General features: G+C 42.4%; 1 protein-coding gene across 1 annotated transcript in view; it reads right to left on the bottom strand.

The window, feature by feature from the left end:
* The window catches only part of LOC117532145 (protein TANC1-like), a 177,603-nt gene that overhangs the window by 141,467 nt on the left and 15,818 nt on the right, over nucleotides 1–20,318 (bottom strand). The window contains 4 exon segments of the mRNA XM_034195439.1: nucleotides 411–692; nucleotides 8,610–8,886; nucleotides 17,171–17,301; nucleotides 18,666–18,758. Of these exon segments, the coding sequence (XP_034051330.1) occupies nucleotides 411–692; nucleotides 8,610–8,886; nucleotides 17,171–17,301; nucleotides 18,666–18,758 (783 nt within the window).

The following is a 20,318-nucleotide window of genomic DNA, read 5'->3' on the forward strand; positions in this document are numbered from 1 at the left end:
AATATCCTCATATTTGGCTCCAATAAAGCATTCTCTCCTCCTTTCATTCTTTATCAAGTGCATAAATACCAACCTGGTCTCACGGCAAGTCATGATTCAGCAGCACTAAATATACATTAATCTATTGGTTCGTAATACTGTGACGAAAAGCGTCTCATTTTCGTCATGGCAGCACAAATTCATTCTCATTCATTCCGTGATGACTGCACATCACTGGGGTGGTTATGGTTAAGGTGGGGGGAAGGAGTAAGACGGTTAAGGTTAGTGCTGGGGGTGGGAGTAGGGTTAGGAATAGTGAGTTAAAAAAAAGCCCCGTCACGAAAATTTGACTCATTTCATCACGGGAGCATGAAAAAAAATGTGAGACTGGGCTGTAAATACACACAGTGATTCAACAAAATATAAATTACCTGCCACAGAATTTGGCCGCGGCATCACTGGGGAGGAGGTGCTGTGGATGTGATGCTGTGGAAGGGGTCTCTTTGGTGGGGGAGGAGTCCTGGTATCCATGATGTCAGTTCTAGGTAAGGCCTCATCTGGTTGGGCAGTCAGAGTGTCCCTGGTAGGCCCAGCATGGCAGCTTTCGTTTGCATGGCCCATCACCACAGTGCCACCCCCTGAGCCTTCATCCTTTGTCACATCCGCACTGGAGGCGTTGCGCTCCTCATTCTCAGAAGAACTTGTGTTGGTAGCTAAGACATGCACACAGTGTAGGTTAAGAACTAAACTTGTTGTCCTAAATATGGTATACTGTGTGAATTGTCAATTACATTTTTAATCAGTCATTAAAATAAAATAAATAAATTATCTGGCTTTAATTTGCATATTCTTAGTCAACACAAAAGGAGGCAGCTCATTGTTTCATTAGTGAAGCACTCAAGGAATCAGTCAACAGGTTTTATTTTACTTGACGTTCCCTTTGGCCTTTTGTATTTAACTATAAATACAATATCTATTTCTGGACAAAAAAAGTGTCCTATTTTAGGAAAATCAGAGCCACAAGCGACAAAGGCAACAGTGTCCCAGTTTTGATGGGAGGGTGCTGAAGCCTTGAGGCTGAAGTGGCAGAAGAAAACAGAGAAACTCATTGTAGGGTATTGGTAGATAGCACATTTAACAAGGAACTGAAGTTAAGTGACACTACATCTAAATTAGTGTTTTCTTTAAGTTGGCGTGGACATGAGATGCAGTCAGTCAAGTTTTGTTATACAAATAATGAATGTTTATGAGTTCAATGGTACAAATATTTCATGAGGTGAAAGCTGGAACATACCATTCAACGAGGCGAATTAAATATTCGTACCATTGAAAGAATGTAAAAACATTCATTATTTGTTTTATACGAGGGCTGTCAATAAAGTAAGGGTCCTTTTTATTTTTTTCAAAAACTATATGGATTTCATTCATATGTTTTTACGTCAGACATGCTTGAACCCTCGTGCGCATGCGTGAGTTTTTCCACGCCTGTCGGTGACGTCATTCGCCTGTGAGCACTCCTTGTGGGAGGGGTCGTCCAGCCCCTCCTCGGAATTCCTTTGTCTGAGAAGTTGCTGAGAGACTGGCGCTTTGTTTGATCAAAATTTTTTCTAAACCTGTGAGACACATCGAAGTGGACACGGTTCGAAAAATTAAGCTGGTTTTCAGTGAAAATTTTAACAGCTGATGAGAGATTTTGAGGTGATTCTGTCGCTTTAAGGACTTCCCACGGTGCGAGACGTCGCTCAGCGCTCTCAGGCGCCGTCGTCAGCCTGTTTCAAGCTGAAAACCTCCACATTTCAGGCTCTATTGATCCAGGACGTCGTAAGAGAACAGAGAAGTTTCAGAAGATGTCGGTTTCAGCATTTTATCCGGATATTCCACTGTTAAAGGAGATTTTTTTAATGAAAGACGTGCGGGCGGATTGCAGCGTCGGCTCGCAGCCGCCGCGACGCTCCGCCACAGGAAAAACACCTCCGTGTTGATAACCATTTGTAAAATCCAGGCGGCTTTTGATGGCTTTCAGTGGAGTGAGTATATGAGAAATTGTTTAACAGGCAGGACATGTTCCAACTTGTCCTTAAGGCTTTCAACAGAGGTGTTTTTCCTGTGGCGGAGCGTCGCGGCGGCTGCGTCCCGACGCGTGGACCCGTCCGCACGTCTTTCATTAAAAAAATCTCCTTTAACAGTGGAATATCCGGATAAAATGCTGAAACCGACTTCTTCTGAAGCTTCTCTGTTCTCTCACGATGTCCTGGATCAATAGAACCTGAAATGTGGAGGTTTTCAGCTTGAAACAGGCTGACGACGGCGGCTGAGAGCGCTGAGCGACGTCTCGCACCGTGGGAAGTCCTTAAAGCGACAGAATCACCTCAAAATCTCTCATCAGCCGTTAAAATTTTCACTGAAAACCAGCTTAATTTTTCGAACCGTGTCCACTTCGATGTGTCTCACAGGTTTAGAAAAAATTTTGATCAAACAAAGCGCCAGTCTCTCAGCAACTTCTCAGACAAAGGAATTCCGACGAGGGGCTGGACGACTCCTCCCACAAGGAGTGCTCACAGGCGAATGACGTCACCGACAGGCGTGGAAAAACTCACGCATGCGCACGAGGGTTCAAGCATGTCTGACGTAAAAACATATGAATGAAATCCATATAGTTTTTGAAAAAGTAAAAAGGACCGTTACTTTATTGACAGCCCTCGTATAACAGCTAAAATAGATCATTGTCATTTGATATTTTATTAATTTATAAACAACAGAAAAGGGACTTACATTTTGGTGTTCCACTGTGACGTGTAGTCCAGTGATGCTGTGCACTGACTTTGGATTTCCATAAAAAAAAAAAAAAAGACTTTGTGTAGTTCCTCAGTTCAGCCAAAAATCACATCAGTGTTTCATGTTAGCAGCTGTTCATGCATCCAGACAGCTTACAGGGGAGAGGATTTTGTGTGTGTGTGTGTGTGTGTGTAGCAGCGTCAGTAATCAAATCATCATGTCGCTGTCCCGTGCGCGCGCACGCCACGCAACCTGCTCGGTCCAGCTGTACCTCCTCAGTGCAGCAAAAAAAAAAAGTCACGTCAGAAATGAGTCCAGGTTTTCTTTCTGTTCCTGCTAACAGGCAGCACAGTGGATTTGTTTTGTGTGTGTGTCTGTATCTTACAAGAATTAGCAGTGTCAGTTAGCTCAAATTATGTCTCAGGAGAATCGTGTTCCCCGCACACGCGTGCACACACGCAACCTGGTCGGCGCTTGTGCGTGCGTGAACAACAAAAATAAGACTGTATACGTCCTCAGTGCAGCAAAAAATAAATAAATTAAAAATCACGTCAAAAATGAGTCCAGCTTTTGTTCTCTCTTCCTGCTAACAACCTCCAGGCAGCACAGTGGATTGGTTTTGTGTGTGCGCGTGCACGAGCATACGTGGGCCTGCGTGTTTTGCGACATGCGACTATCTCATATAGGGAAAAATTGACAGAGAAAGCACTGCTTCATCAACATCTCTTTTCTTTTTGCAGTCAGCCAAATTTCTGGTTCTATTCTTTACAGGGCTTGACAATACGTTTTATTTCTTCATGTCTCTATAAGAAAGCCACGCAGGTTTATCTGAAGAGTGTGACCATGAATTTTTGGAGAGAAAGTGACAGTGGGTTAGCAGTCTCAATGCGACAGCTATGCTATGGATACAGGATTTTGGAGCAGTTAGCACTGCTCACTGTTAAAATTTCTAATTTATTAATTTATATAGCACCAGTTGAGGTTGAGGTCCTCTTATTTAATGTGGGTGACCAACAAAAGCCTCAATGAAGGACTTATTTCCAGAAGGGCCCATGGCATGTGTCTCTCACTCCTCCCTAGCACTGTTGTCAAGACTGCCAGTAGGGAGCGTGGCTGCAATGGGGAAGCAAACCAGAATTGCTGGCGTCCCAGTCCAACGTGCAAACCGTTACGCCACCACTTCCCTAGTTCACGACCATATCGCTTCAAGGCGCTTCCCACGACACAGAAAACACAACAAAACAATTAAGATTAAAACATGATAAAAAGCAATCCATAAAAAAGAAATAAAAATTAAGAAATACATAATAACATACATAAAATACTATTGATAAAACAGGGAAAACAAGTGGGTTTTAAGTTTAGATTTAAAAGTCTCCACAGTGTCCGACTGCCGTATGTGCAGTATGTGGCCGCTGTATGCCACTTCAAAAGTAAAATTACTAGGATGCAGTTGTGCTGCAATATATGTACAGTTGTGGTCAGATGTTTATATACACTCTCTATGGGCATGAATGTCATGGTAATTTTAATAATAATAAAGCCTTTGTCATTGTACATATGCATACATACAACGAAATGTGTCCTCTGCATTTAACCCATCCTAATTACAGTTAGACACAATCCAAGCACTACGATCAGTGGGCAGAGAGTCTGGTGCCCGGGGACCAATTCCAGATGTAGCGATGCTGCCTTGGTCAGGGGCAGAGAAAGGAGTAGACCTTAAATAAGCAAGGAGAACATGGAAACGCCACACAAAGGGCGGAACGCGATCCCATGATCTTCTTGCTGTGAGGCATTAGTGCTAACCACCAATCAACCATGCTGCCACCGTGTGTGCCATTGATGTCCCTGTTTTTTTTTTTTTTGGGGGGGGGGGGGGGGGGGGGATAACTGTACAGCATATTCATATATATATCATTAATGATAATGAATGAAATGAGCATATATCATTAATGACTAAAAACAATAATTATACATCTAGGCTCAAATACATATATACACCCCCACTAATATTTGGTTAAATGTCCCATAGGAAGCCACACCATGACCAAACACCTTTGGTAGCCATCAACAAGCTTCTGGCCTAATTCTGGTTGGGTATTTGAACACTCACCTTGACAGAATTACTCATTTAAATTGGTTGGTTTCCTGGCATGGACCCGGCTTTTAAGAGTAGTACACAAATTTTCAATGGGGTTGAGGTTGGGGCTTTGGGAAGGCCATTCCAGATTCTTGCTTTATCCAACCCAGAACCAGTTTTGATGTGTGATGTGAGCATACTGGCATATGATAACATCAACTGAGAAGAAAGTGGACAGGAATACAAGAAGATGTGTTGTGAGGGGATAGGAGAGGAGGCAAAAGCTAAAGAGATGGTATATAGCACACTGCAAATGAAGCTGAACATTATGTTAAGAGAAAGAACCTTGATTGGCCAGAGAGACTGACCTGGAATAGATGTATAGGAGGTTAAGGCAATAAAGGTTACAAATGGAAATGTGTTGACAAGTAAGGAGAGTGTGTTAAGAAAGTGGAGGGAGTACATTAAGGAACTGATGAATGAGGAAAATGAGAAGGAGGGAAGATTGGATTATCTGCAAAGAGTGAATCTGTTGTGAAAGTGTAGTGACACGGACCCACAACAGGGGGCGTAAATGAACGGTCAATAGATGAGCCAAAAAGTAACAATTTAATGTTGTGAAATGTGCACAACGAAATACAGACAATCTCAGAATATAATTACAGTCAAATCACAAAGGTGACGTGTGGGCAGGCTCGAGGATAGAAGACGTCTGTCCTGAGAAGAGCCGGAACCACACGATTTCCGCCGCCTCCGAACCTGGTGAATACTGGAGCCGCCAAGTCCCGAATTCCCAGGTGATCACCGTCCCCGACTGTCGGATCTGGTACTGCTGGCGAGAACAAAGACAGTCAAGTGTAGGTGTGTGCACACCCAGTAACAATAACGGTGGGAATGCCACCTCCACCTCTCACTCAATATGTAGCAGAGTACCGCAGTGATCCCTCAGAGGAAAAGAGTGCCGTCCTGCACTCACTCAGCCTCCACAGGAAGAGGGACCGGTACTCCTGCAAACACTCACAATATACAGCTTATTAGTAACACAAATGGCTGAGGATATTACCTCCAATGAAGTACGATATCTCGGCAACGAGGTGGAGATGACGTCTGGTCTTTATGGAGTGAGATGATGTTGAGTAGATGGGTGACAGCTGTCAAGAGATAATGAGTGACAGCTGTCACCCCCGGCTGTGTCCATGGCGGCAGCACCCTCTCGTGCCTGAAGCCCGCACTTCAGTCAGGGCGCCCACTGGTGGTGGGCCAGCAGTACCTCCTCTTCTGGCGGCCCACACACAACAGAATCAGGTAGTCCAATGAATTAGTGAGGATGAAGTGAGGACAGCTGTGACGAGGATGAAGAGCAAAAAGGCAGTTGGTTCAGATGACCTACCAGTGGAGGCCTACAGAAGTTTAGAAAAGATAGCAGTGATGTTTTTACCCACATTGTTTTGTAAAATTTTGGAAAGTGAGTGGATGAGAGAAACCTTATGACAGAGTGCCAAGAGAAGAGCTGTGGTATTGTACGAAGAAGTCAATAATGGCAGAGAAGTACCTGTGGTCATGCAGGATATGTATGAGAACAGTGTGAAAATGGTGATGCATGCATCAGGAATGATGCACGCATTCACAAGGGAGGTTGATCATATCGAGGACTGCCTTTGAGGCTGTTCTTATTTGCCATGGTGATGGACAAGATTCCACAGGGCCCACCATGGATATATGTTTGCAGATGTCATTGTAATCTGTAGAGCAGGAAGCAAGTTGACGTAAGAATGGAGAAGTGACAATACATTCTGGAGAAAAGGGAAATTAAACTTAGGATCAAGATTAAGTAAATTTGTGTAAATAAGAGTGAGGACGGTGCAATATTGGGGTTGCATATATTAGAAGAGGTGAAGGTAGACAAGTTTAATACTTAGAGTCAAGTGTTCAAAGTAATAGGGTATGTAGTAAAGAGGTGAAGATGAATGTGCAGGCAGGGTGGAGTGGGTGGAGAAGAGTGCCAGGAGTGATTTAGGATAGACGTGTATCAGCAAGAATAAAAAGAAAGTTCAGAAGACAGTAGTGAGTCCAGCTATGTTACAGGGCGTGGAGGTGGTGTCACAACTGAAAAGACAGGAGGATGACGTAGAGGTGGCAGAGCTGAAAATTTGATTTTTTTTTCTGGAGTGACAAGGATGGAAAGCATTAGGCATGAACATATCAGTGGGGCAGCACAGTGAGGATGGTTTGGACACAAAGTGACAGAGATGGTCTGGGCATGTGCAAATGAGGATGCAGGATTTATTGGGAGAATGATGTTGAGGATGGAAGGAACCACAAGGCAGGAGGAAAAGAGGGAGGCCAAACAGAAGGTTCATGAATGTGGTGAGACAGGGCAGGTGGTGAGCTATTGGTGTTACAGAAGATGATGCATTTGTAGGGCAGGGTGAGATGGAGACTTATGATCTGCTGTGGCGACCCCTAACGAGAGAAGTAGATTATAATTATCAACCAATCAGTCTCACCTGTCATCCCCTTTAAAACAGAGCACAAGCACTGTGGTATTGAACGGAAGCAAGGAAAGGTGCGGAGAGGATTTGTGGTGAGAAAACACATCTGCACAAACAGAGCAATTGAGATAACGCTGGACTTTACTGTGAGTTAATGTTAATATTGTATCCTTTCACACATCTTACTCTGCTGTGTGAAGAATATGAGCGAGACATTAAGGTTTGACCTCACCTACACAGATAGACACACTCTTTAAGGAAAGTTAAGAGTTGTTGTATAATGTGCAGTGTTTTAATCAAAGTACAGGATGTTAAGCACATTAATGATGTCATGTCTACAGATACATTTTCCTTTCAATGTTTGATATCCGACTCCCTGTGAAAACTAAATCCCCCGTTCATTCACCTAATCACCACACAGCCCCAGCTGCCGGGAAGAACAAAAACAGTGTTAAAAACAGAGTAGAAACTGTTTTTTAAATTGCGCTTTTTTCCATTACTTATTTCTTTTGTTATTATCTTTGTGTTCAATTTAGTTTTATCTTCATACTGTGTGATTTTTATGGTGTACAGCATGTACATTTGTGGTGAACCTGCTTATGTAAGGCACAACTGAGTATTGTGCTCATATAATAACTACAAAGTCACTGCGCTAGATGTGCTTGACCTTAGACCTGTTTTTGGGTGGCCAAGAGGGCTAACACCTTCTTGTATGTGGATCAATATTGCAGAAAAAATGGGTGGTGGGTGTGAAAACGACAACTGTGTCAAATGGAAACTAGCAAAGATACTTGTGCTGAGTCATGTGCAGGTTTGTGCCCATCTTTTATGTTGGATATACTTTAACTGGTGTGAATAACAATCTGAATCCAACTGATGCCATCTAATATAGATGAGTTTATCTGTCAAGGAACCTAACATAGAGAACAAGAGCAATCAGAGATTTATGACATCCACCAATCCGGATCCGGATCACCTCAAAATTCAGTGGAGTCTTCCATGCCCTAATATCTATCTGTGGTGCAAATTTGGTGAGACTCCGTGAAGTAGTTTGACGGAATCATTCGACGCGTACATAAAGTGAAATCTTGATCCAGAATCCATATTCGGATCTGGATCATCTCCAAAATATAATGGAGTCTTCCATGGCCTAATATGTATCCGTGCTGAAAATTTTCTCAAAATCTGTGCAGTAGTTTAGATGTAATCCCGTTGACAGACAGACAAATAAATAAACGCTGATGATTTTATAACATCCTTGGTTGATGTAAAAATCTCACCTATTATTCCACTGTCCTTGCTCTCCAGGGTGGAAGAGGGGCTTTGGGGAGGAGGACCAGGGCTGTTTGCACTGAGGGGGCCAGCAGAAGGCCAGGGTACAGGGACGGCTACAGGGCTGGAAAGGCTTCCACTGGTGCTGGAGCCACAATGAGGCAAAGGAAGAGGGAACTGTTGACCACCAGCGTTCAAGGTAGAAGAGGGGCTTTCTGAAGAGGGTGAGGCCGTGCTACAGGTCAGAGTGGAGCAGGGACTCCCCCCCTGCGCTGAAGAATCACACTGGAGAAGAGTGAGCAGAAACAAAAATGATGACCAGAGGGAAGACAGTGACGCAGACTTTAGGCAAGTAGAGAAACAGGAGTGTTGAGTGAAAAAGTATTTGCATGTGTATTTTTAACTGGTCATGTATGGAAGGGAAGTGTAGAAAAAAAAACATACTCATGTGACAATATGTAGTATTACAAATATATGTAATAAGCAGTAAAAGGTTTTTTCAGTAGTATTTTGAAACCTATTAAAACAATACACTGTTTTGTAGTGTCAAGAGCACATCTGCAGTTATTAAAGCATAGTTTCAGACATTTTCATATTTACCATTAGACAGTTTTAGGTATTGACAACTGATTGTGGTTAAAATTTTATCACTCACCTTTGAAATATTTACAATTTAAATCATAAAATAACAGGTGGAGCAGGTAGCTATCAGTCTACCAATATGTGGACCTGTATTTGTTTCCCTGACCCACTACATGTCCTTGGACACAGCACTTTATCTCCAATGTTTCAGGGTCAGTGGCACGAAGTGGCTGGACACAAATGCAAAGCTCAAACACAGAAGGGTCACGTTTAAAAGGTTTTAGTGTAGGTACTGGCAGCGTTCAGTATACTAGGAGGCAGTCCAAAACCAGCAACGGTATCAGAAACATCAGGCAAAAACAAGGTAAAAAAAAAAAAAAGACAGACAGGCAGTTCAATAACACAACAGGCAATCAAGACAAGACTCAAAGAAAAGGCGGTGAGGCACAACGATCTGGCACAGAAAGAGTGAACAGTGTGAGTGAAGCTTAAATACAGAGCAATAATGAGCAGCAGATGCGGAACAGGTGTGAAGGAACACTCCAGGGCATTGGAGTGGAAAGACAGAATGAAACGCCCACTACCAAAGCACCAAGTGACGGACAAGAGAAAGCAGTGCAGCAAAACCCAAGCAGAAAAAAATAACAGAAAAACATAACACAAGAAGACATCATAGTCCCAATCCTGACATAATGTTTGACTCCACCCAGGGATGGTCTCGGGGCTTAAAGACTTACAACTTACAACTCAGTCATGAAAACAATTTTCTTTCACATCGCATCATATAATGTTGTTCCTTAGTACAACCCCATTTCCAATAAAGTTTGGACGTTGTGTGAAATGTAAATAAAAACACAATACAATGATTTGCAAATCCTCTTCAACCTATATTCAACTGAATACAGTTGGGAAAGTTGGGACAGGGCAACAAAAGACTGGGAAAGTTGATGAATGCTCAAAGAACACCTAATTCAGGGCTGGAATTGAGGCAATATGGCTAAGCCTGAAACTAATTTGTCGAGGGGTTTGGGGGCCGCCTAGGTCCTCAATGGGGTCCAGGGGCAAAGCCATGGGCTGGGGGCTGTGATTTTAGGCCTTTTCAAACCTGTTTGGAAAGCTCTCAGGAACACCCAATGTTAAAGATTTTAAACAATCATTACCATCTTTGAGGTAAAGTGGTTTGTGTTTTACAATGCAGTTTTCTAAGGCAAAAATAAAATAACCACAAACAATGAAGCTATGAGAACTGTAATTTAATAAAACATAAACAACATCATCAGTACTGTAGTTAATCCGAACATCAGAGCAGTGTGTGTAATGAACTAAACTTTACAGACTAGAATATAAAATGGCTTTTCAATAACTTTGTTCATATAGATACACATATTTGACACCAGTGGTGTCAAAACATAGATAAAAAAACATAAAATACTACTTATGGCAATTGGCTGCACTGGTCGAAATCATATCCACTAAATAATCTCTTTCTTCAATTTGATCGCTTTGTCTAACAGACGCCTGCAAAATGCTAAGAAAAGATTTTTGTTCTGATACAGATCGAACCACATTAAAACACGTTCAATGATTGGTTATCACATCAAGCTAGACCAATCAAAAATCGTGTTATTAAACAAAGAACAGGGTATATTTTGCAGCTCTTATTAAACAAAGAACCGGTATATTTCCCGGCGCTAAACATCATTCACGGACCATCCCCTCAAACTCTGTCATAATTGTGTTATAAACCAGTCACCATTTATTTTATTATACATCTGAGTAATAAAATTATCTTCATGGATGATTTGTTCGCACACGCGAACAAAAAAAAAGACGACTGCTGCTGCACTTCCTCGCTTTCTCCCCTCAAACTCTGTCATAATTGTGTTATAAACCACTCGCCATTTGTTTTATTATACATCTGTGTAATTAATAAAATTATCTTCACGGGCGATTCGTTCACGCACGCACACACATGAAAAAAAAAAACACCGGCTGCTGCTGCACTTCCTCGCTTTCTCCCCTCAAACTCTATCATAATTGTGTTATAAACCAGTCACGATTTGTTTTATTATACATCTGTCTAATTAATAAAATAATCTTCACAGACTATTCGTTTGGGCGCGCACACATAAAAAAAAAAAAAAAAACACCGGCTGCTGCTGCACTTCCTCGCTTTCTCCCCTCAAACTCTGGCATAACTGTGTTATAAACCAAGTCGCCATTTGTTTTATTATACATCTGTGTATTTAATAAAATTATCTTCACGGACGATTTGTTCACGCGCGCACACATTAAAAAAAAAAAAAACACCGGCTGCTGCTGCACTTCCTCGCTTTCTCCCCTCAAACTCTGTCATAATTGTGTTAAATAAAAGACAAAAGGGACATAAGTCCTGCTCACAGGCTGATTGCTAGAGAACGACATCTCCACGTCACTACATATCCAGTCCCTGATTGGTCATTGTGGCGCAACAAGATGAAAAAGTTCCAATTTTTCAACTTGGGAAGGAGGGCAACGCGACGCGATATCGCACCACAAATGCCCCAATCGCTCAAAATCACTTCATTCGCGTTGCTTCATTCATGTCCATCGCGAAGCTTGAACTTTTGTGGCGCCACAACGCGTCCTTCCATAGGGATTACATGGCAATCTGTCACCTCCGTTGCATTATATGCGGATCCAAAAGCCGGAAATCCGGGTCAGGCCAGAAAAATATGAGGCCTGCTAATTGGAAACAGGTGAGTGTCATGATTGGGTATAAAAGGAACATCCCCAAAAGGCTCAGCCGTTCACAAGCAAAGATGGGGCGAGGATCACCACTTTGTGAACAACTGTGTGAAAAATAGTCCAACAGTTTAAGAACGTTTCAATGTTCAATTGCAAGGAATTTAGGGATTCCATCATCTACAATCCATAATATAATCAGAAGATTCAGAGAATCTGGAGAACTTTCTACACATTGGTGACAAGGCCAAAAACCAACATTGAATGCCCGTGATCTTCGATCCCTCAGGCGGCATTGCATTAAAAACTTCCATCATTGTGTACAGGATCTTACCACGTGGGTTCAGGAACACTTCAGAAAACCACTGTCAGTTAACAGAGTTCGTCGCTACATCTACAAGTTTAAGTTAAAACTCTTCCATGCAAAGCGAAACCCATACATCAACAATATCCAGAAACGCCGCCACCTTCTCTGGGCCAGAGCTCATTTGAAATGGACAGACGCAAAGTGGAAAAGTGTGCTGTGGTCTGATGAGTGCACATTTCAAATTGTTTTTGGAAATCATGGACGTCGTGTCTTCTGGACAAAAGAGGACAAACACCATCCAGACTGATGCCAGCACAAAGTTCAAAAGCCAGCATCTGTGATGGTATGGGGGGGGGGGGTGTGTTAGTGCCCATGGCATGGGCAACTTACACATCTGTGATGGCACCATCAATGCTGAAAGGTACATTCAGGTTTAGGAGCAACACATGCTGCCATCCAAGCAACGTCTTTTTCAGGGACGTCCCTGCTTATTTCAGCAAGACAATGCCAAGACAGCGTGGCTTCGTAGTAAACGAGTGCAGGTACTAGACTGGCCTGTCTGCAGTCCAGGCCTGTAGCCCATTGAAAATGTGTGGCGCATTATGAAGCACAAAATACGACAACAGAGACCCCAGACTGTTGAACAACTGAAGCCGAACATTAAGCAAGAATGGGAAAGAATTGCACCTGCAAAGCTTCAACAATTAGTGTCCTCAGTTCCCAAACGCTTATTGAGTGTTGTCAGAAGGAAAGGTGATATAAGGAAAGGTGATTTTGAAACATGTTGCAGGTATCCATTTCAAAATGAGCAAATATTTGCACAAAAACAATCAAGTTTATCAGTTTGAACATTAAATATCCTGTCTTTGTGGTGTATTCAATTGAACATAGGTTGAAGAGGATTTGCAAATCATTGTATTCTGTTTTTATTTACACTTTACACAACGTCCCAACTTCACTGGAATTGGGGTTGTACTAGTATTATTTTTAATATTAATCATTAATTTTACAGCCAGTTGTCTTTAAACAAGTGAAGAGATGAACACTGTAACCATTCCAAATCACTGAATATGTATGAATATGAACACCACTACTTATAGAGATGACATGAAACAATCCAGCAGCAGAAATGTTTCTGTATCGTTCCTCAGATTTGTGACTCAAGGCAATCCTGTCTCAGAGGTCTACAACAATTTCTTTGACTTCACGCTTGGTTTTTGCTCTGACATCCACTGTCAACTGTGGGACCTTATATGTAGACGGGTGTGTGCCTTTCCAAATCATGTCCAATCAACTACATTTACCCCAGGTGGACTCCAATTAAGCTGTAGAAACATCTCCGGATGATCAGTGGAAACAAAATGCACCTGAGCTCAATTTTGAGCTTTATGGCAAAGGCTGTGAATACTTATGACCATGTGATTTTTTTCTTTTTTTAGTAAATTTGCAAAAGTTGGGGAAAAAAACTTCTTTCACATTGTCATTATGGAGTATTGTATGTACACCTTCGACGAAAAAAGTAATTTCATCCATTTTGGAACAAGAGCAATCGTGACCCAGACTTTACCTGGATCCGGATTCCACAACACAATGCAATAATTGAACATTGATCCAGAATGGTCCGACTGAGCACAATGTTGCAGTGTGATATTTAATTCACAAGCTGAAACAAAATAGTGTCTTCCTGATCTTGGTTTTACATTGTGATGCCATATGCAGAACTTGATTGATCCAAATCACTCCCAACATCCAACACTAACATGGTCTTCCTTTTTATAATAGCCACATGTGATTTAAATTTTGTCAAGAGCCATTAAGCAGATTTGAGATGATCCTTGAAATGGTGACATTTTAAGAAATGATCCAGAATCGGGCTCTTGATCCCGATCTACTCCAAAATTTAATGGAGTCTTCCATGGCCTAATATCTATCTGTGGTGAAAATTTCATCTAAATCAGTGCAATAGTTTTGAAATTTCTCCATGTAATGTGGAGTTGTGTCAGGAAGGGCATACAGCGTAAAACTTGTGCCAAATCAATATGCAGATCCGCATTGGATCTGCTGTGGCAACCCTGAGTGAAATCAAGGGAGCAGCTGAAGAGATTTACTCTAATAAGTAAGTGCACCCTTTAATATAATCCATATAAACCATCACTTTTACATCCAGTTTTCTTCAGACAAGTCAGGGGATGGATCCATGAACATTTCCGAGACACTAATTATGTCTCGGACTTTATGTACATTAGTTATGAAGAAATACAAACAGTATGGTACTCTATGGTTAGTTAATCTTTGTGGAGCAGAGAGTTCTCAAAAACTATGGGACTGTGCAAGAAGAAGACGAGTGAGGAAAGCCACCAAGACGTTATAGGCTTCTGTGACTGTGATTGAAACTGTGTTCTGTATTTTACATCACCAGTCATAGCTTCATAGTGAAGTGGAGCAGAGAAGAATTTTCTTTCAACAAAACAGATCAAATCTAGGCTTGCATCTTTGATATGCCTTCTGGCTAGTGGTGGGCACAGTTCCGCTAACTGCTAATTAGAGAAGCTAACTCTTTTCGTTAGTGGATTATCTTTACAGCTAATTTTGAAAACCATCAGTGGATTAATTAGCTTCCGCTAAATATAGTTTCGCTAACTTTCAGATCGCTAACATTTCTTTGCTGGCATAGTGAGTAAGACCGAATGGTTAAAAATGTTTGTAAACCTTAAAACCCAACATTAATTCCTGTCTGTTGGGTGTTTTGCAACGGCCAGGCTGCCATAAGGAACTCAGCCCTCCGCCCTCCTCCAACAGAAGGAGGCGGGCTGGCTGCCGGTGCGGGTGGAAAAAGACATAATTTAGGGAATAACCCTGTTTTGTTGATGATTTGTGGATGTTCATGCTGGTTATATGGTTGCAAATAAAGCTTTACCGGATATATGCGAATGTGATCCAGCATGAACTTCCACAAATAATCAGACACAAGGGGATTATTCCCATTCTAGTCCAATTCCATCGTTTGAACGGTTTATTTTTCTGTAGGTAATTCGGTCGGCGGGGCCTACCGTCAAGGCAGTGTCGCACCAACTTGTGGTGGACCGCTGATCACGCTGTCTTGAGCCGGTATGTCATCTGACTAGCACAGGAATTGTGAAAAGATGTGGACATCAGCACTTTTCCGGCACATTAAGACAGACGTGCGGAGGAGTTCCACGCGTCGTGGTGCAGCCGCTCGGCGCAAAGCAACGCCGTGATGAAGCCTCACGGGACATGTTCTGGCATGTCCAGCTCATGCACAATCACAATCGGATATTCACACGACTGGAAAGCAACCGGAATCCATCTGAAATCCACCTTTAAGCCGTCCTGAGAGACCAACACTGAGGTGGTTTTGTCCCGCGTAATGAACGGCTCCGTGGCGCCTCCCTCCGCTTTTCTTTCCATGAAAAAAACTCCTGTAACGGTGGAATGTGTCGGAAAAGTGCTGATGTCCACGTCTTTTCACAATTCCTGTGCTAGTCAGATGACAGACCGGATCAAGACAGCGTCCAGTTTAAAAATGAACGGCACATTTCACTGTTACAGGAGTTTTTGTCATGGAAAGAGAAGCTTCTCCACCGCGCGTCACGGTGCAGCCGCTCGTCGCAAAGTAATGCCGTGATGAAGCCTCACGGGACATGTTCTGGCATGTCCAGCTCATGCACAATCACAATCGGATATTCACACGACTGGAAAGCAACCGGAATCCGTCTGAAATCCACCTGAAAGCTGTCCTGAGAGACCAACACCGAGGTGGTTTTGTCCCGCGTAATGAACGGAGCTGTGGCGCATCCCTCCGCTTTTCTTTCCATGAAAAAAACTCCTGTAACGGTGGAATGTGCCGGAAAAAGTGCTGATGTCCACATCTTCTGCCTTTTTGAGAAAGTCAGACGAGGTCCCGGATCAACAAAGCCTTCACGTTGGAAATGATCTGGTTGTTCCAGCGGGGTGTCAGCCTGTCGATGGGGGCTGGGAGCGCGCCGCGCTCTCAGCAGTTGTGGGCCGTCCTTAAAGCGGCAGTAACACCCCGTAATCTGTTTAATCCCCATAAAATCGTCCGTGAAAGCCATATTAATTTTTCGAACGGTGTCCACCTGGAGGTCTCTCACAGTTTCTGAAAAACAATTGATGCAGCAAAGCTCCAAATCATTCAGACAATTATTCTCAATAAAAAATAGACGAGAGGGGTGGACCACACCTCACTCAAAGCCTGCTCACAGGCGAATGACACAACCGACAGGCATGAAAAAACTCACGCATGCGCAAGAGGGTTCAAGCTTGTCTGACGCAATCACACATGATTCAAATCCATATGGTTTTTTAAAAAAATAATAAGGTCGGATACTTTTCTAACAGATCTCGTGTATATATATATATATATATATATATATATATATATATATATATATATATATACATATATATATATATATATACATATATATATATATACATATATATATATATATATACATATATATATATGCTGGTACATTAGTACAGCACTGAGACTGTGGACTGCTCCCCACACCGCTGCTCCCTGAAAGGCTCACTGTTATTCCCTTTGTACCAGAGCCTCATCTATCTTAGCCACAATGAATGTGGAGTTCAGGTGGTGGAATGAGGTCGAGAAAATGGGCCAAGGCTGAGCAAAAAAAAAAACATGAGCACATACTATAATAAAAAGGTACAAAACACAGTAACGGAATTAGGCACAGAGACATATGATATTCCAAATGATTTATCTTCATCTGCTAGTCTGAGGGGAATTTAACTATATAGATCACACACTGAGCACAATGTTTATTTCCACAGAATCATTTAAAAATCTGACTTGCTGGGATCTTCATGGCAATGTGAGGGATTATTTAATAAATCACCTTTATATATGGCATGACAGCAAAAGGCCAGTGAATCATTGTGCTGCCCTACCTTCTTTTCCCTCCTGTCCTCCATAGGACAGCTAGCTGTGCTGGGCGTTGCTTCTCCCAATAAGAAGCATAGTCTGGTCATCAGTTCCTGGGGAGAAAGGGAGGAGCCTGTCTGGGGCTCCACATGAAGGTCTGGGACACACACACACACAGGGCAGATTAACAGGCAAATGGAAACTCATCAGTCCAAAAAAAAAAAAAAAAGCAAACCACTGTCTAACTGATGCTGCAAATTTAGTGCAGTGTTTTTGAACTGTTCCCATCCAGCAGCATCAACAGTGGTCTGCGTGAAACATGTACGTGCACAGGTCAGCACTGTCCCAGCTGCCCTGATTACATATGCAGAAACAGTGGCTTTCCAGTCCCTGGTTTGGGCAGCATCAAGACGTGTGAGGTTGCGAGTGTGCCTGTGCAGACGCCTGCCAGGTGCTCTGCGTTGGGAGACGGGCTGTGAATTTCAATGAGCTCGGTGTCGACTGTGGAGCAGAAAGGAGGAGTGCCTTGGCTCTGCTGTTGCTTCTGAAGGGACTGGCTGACACGGGCCATGTGGTGAATTAATTTATTACTGTTTAAAGATCCCTGATGCTCTGCCATCCATCCTCAACTGCCTTAAGGTCCACCCTGACCCATGCAGATAAGATCTTAAACAGTTCTCAAATCTTACCACTGTGCCAAATTTCTTATGCACGCTTGTATACTCTTATCAGCTGATGACGGGACATCACAGATTACAAAAACAGCTCGCCATTCCTCACAAACATCTTAGCATTTAGACCTCACAGTCACTTCTCCCTATACTGATGCTTTTTCCATTCCATCTTGTGGCTGCCACTCTACTTTTGAGACAGACAGATACCCCTAATTATTTTTTTCCCATAAGGCATCAAAACTTAAAGGCTTAAATTAACATCTTGAAAAATGCCTGGAGACTTGTGTATTTTGTGAGTGTGTATTTCAAAGGAGACACAGAAAAGTTTGCACTCAGTGAGCCAAGCATGAAGAACCAATCTGGAGTAACATGAGGACACACTGCATGTCCAGTACTATTCATCAAACCACCTAGCAGTTGCCATTGGAAACGGGAAGCTGAGAAGTGCCTGGCAACCAGGGAAAAGAAGATGCCTCATAAAATCTGTTTAGTCTGAGGACAACCCTTTGGTCAAAAACACACACAAAAAGGAGACCTCTGGTACTGGTATTATATACCATTATTCCTTTAATGTAGCCTTAACCAATCAAGCTTCATGCAAGAGTAAAAGTAAAGACTCAAAACAAACTGTGATATCAAAAGAATTGCACAGATAGCACCACACCTACATACATCCGAGAAAAAAAACTTAATCCAAGCATATGAAGACATCATGAAATCATGCACCTACTTTCACCTGCCTCTCACATCCCACCTTTTCTCACCTCTACACCATCCGTTGGCATTCAGCCCTTCTGATCAGAGCTCAAAAATGCAAAACGGCTGCCTTGCACACTCCTGTTCTCACCTCTGTGCTCTGTCTTGTCACGGCAAAAGGCAAAGAAAAGAGAGTTTCTTGGATTAGAAGAGCCATCCACATACTCCTGCTTCCTTACCAGTCCTTTGGCCACAGCAAAGAGGGAGAAGGAAGAGAGAGGGAGAGGAGGCAGGGAGGGAGGAAATGAGAGCTAGGAAGGGAGGGATATGAAACAAAGTGAGCGCGAGAGAGATTAAACCTCCACAGATGAGATCTGTGGTGTAGAATTTGAATTGTGTCCCAGGAGTAAAGCAGTCCGCAAAGAGTGCAAACCGTGCATACAAACAGCACAGTATCCTCCATATCGTGGGTGTTTGTCTGTAGCATATGAACAGTGTTAAAATATGTGTGCGTAAGTGTGTGTGTCGTGGCAAGGACAGCAGTGCATTCATTGATGTGTGTGGGTGTGTCTCAATTTATGCATCAACATCTAAGGCTTCTTGGGTGAGCAGGATCTTTAGCGCATAAGATCTTTCATGGGTATAAATGGACTAAACACCCAGAATTTTCACAGTCATGCATTTCTGGGTTTAAATCATGCACATGGCCACACTCTGACACAGTCATTATAGTCTAACTTGCATTTAAAATTTTAATTTACATGAGTGGCACACAAATGATGACTGTGACCTTTTTGAGATTCACCAGTTCCATTTATTTTCCTTATGTGGAAAAACAAGGCAGTGCTGCATGCAATAAGATGTCATACCTTCTTCTGTTGAACACCCTTAACTGCTGCAGGACACTGCCACCTAGTGTTTGCTTTCTTTAGCGCGAGGCTTGGGCATTTGTCCTTTTAAGTGGAGCATTATGAATACAAAGAAAGTTGCCAATGATCAATCAATATTAAAATGCTGCTATTGGAATGATGCGTGTTTTATTTATTTTTAGTCTTCTGCTCTGTATTTTAAAGAACCGAATTATCAATTTGCAGACCTCATAAAAAAAGAAAAGATTTCTTTGTAGAGTACGTAAGAGCACAAAACCGCTGTAGATGATCCCTCAGTAACAAGATGATTGTAAAATTATGACTGAATACAAGTCAGTTTATTGTAAACTGTAAGAGATTACACAAAGAAATATTATATTTTTAAAGATCAAAAAGTGGGACTTTCCAAGATGGCGGCATAAGGAGTGGTCAGTATCACTTCACTGCGCACCACATTTCTTTTATTTGAGCATAACCTGACGCTCCCCCCGGTGCTCTCTGATTTTCCTTGATACTATGAGTATTGAGAGATATTTTTTTAATTGACCCAGCACGATGCCGCCTAAAAGCGCCAAGAAAAATGTGAAAACAACTGAAGCCGAGACAGCTGCTACCACGGTGGCTAGCGTTAGCATGGATGCTAACACAGAGTCAACTTCAGAGCCACCAGCTGAGCCTGGTCCGGTCGGCACGCTTGACCCTGCCCTTCGTCAAGTTATCGAAGAAGTTACTAACAACATCAATCAATCAATCAATCAATTTTTTTATATAGCGCCAAATCACAACAAACAGTTGCCCCAAGGCGCTTTATATTGTAAGGCAAGGCCATACAATAATTATGTAAAACCCCAACGGTCAAAACGACCCCCTGTGAGCAAGCACTTGGCTACAGTGGGAAGGAAAAACTCCCTTTTAACAGGAAGAAACCTCCAGCA

Source organism: Thalassophryne amazonica, chromosome 2, assembly GCF_902500255.1.
Source record: "Thalassophryne amazonica chromosome 2, fThaAma1.1, whole genome shotgun sequence".
Lineage (NCBI taxonomy): Eukaryota > Metazoa > Chordata > Actinopteri > Batrachoidiformes > Batrachoididae > Thalassophryne > Thalassophryne amazonica.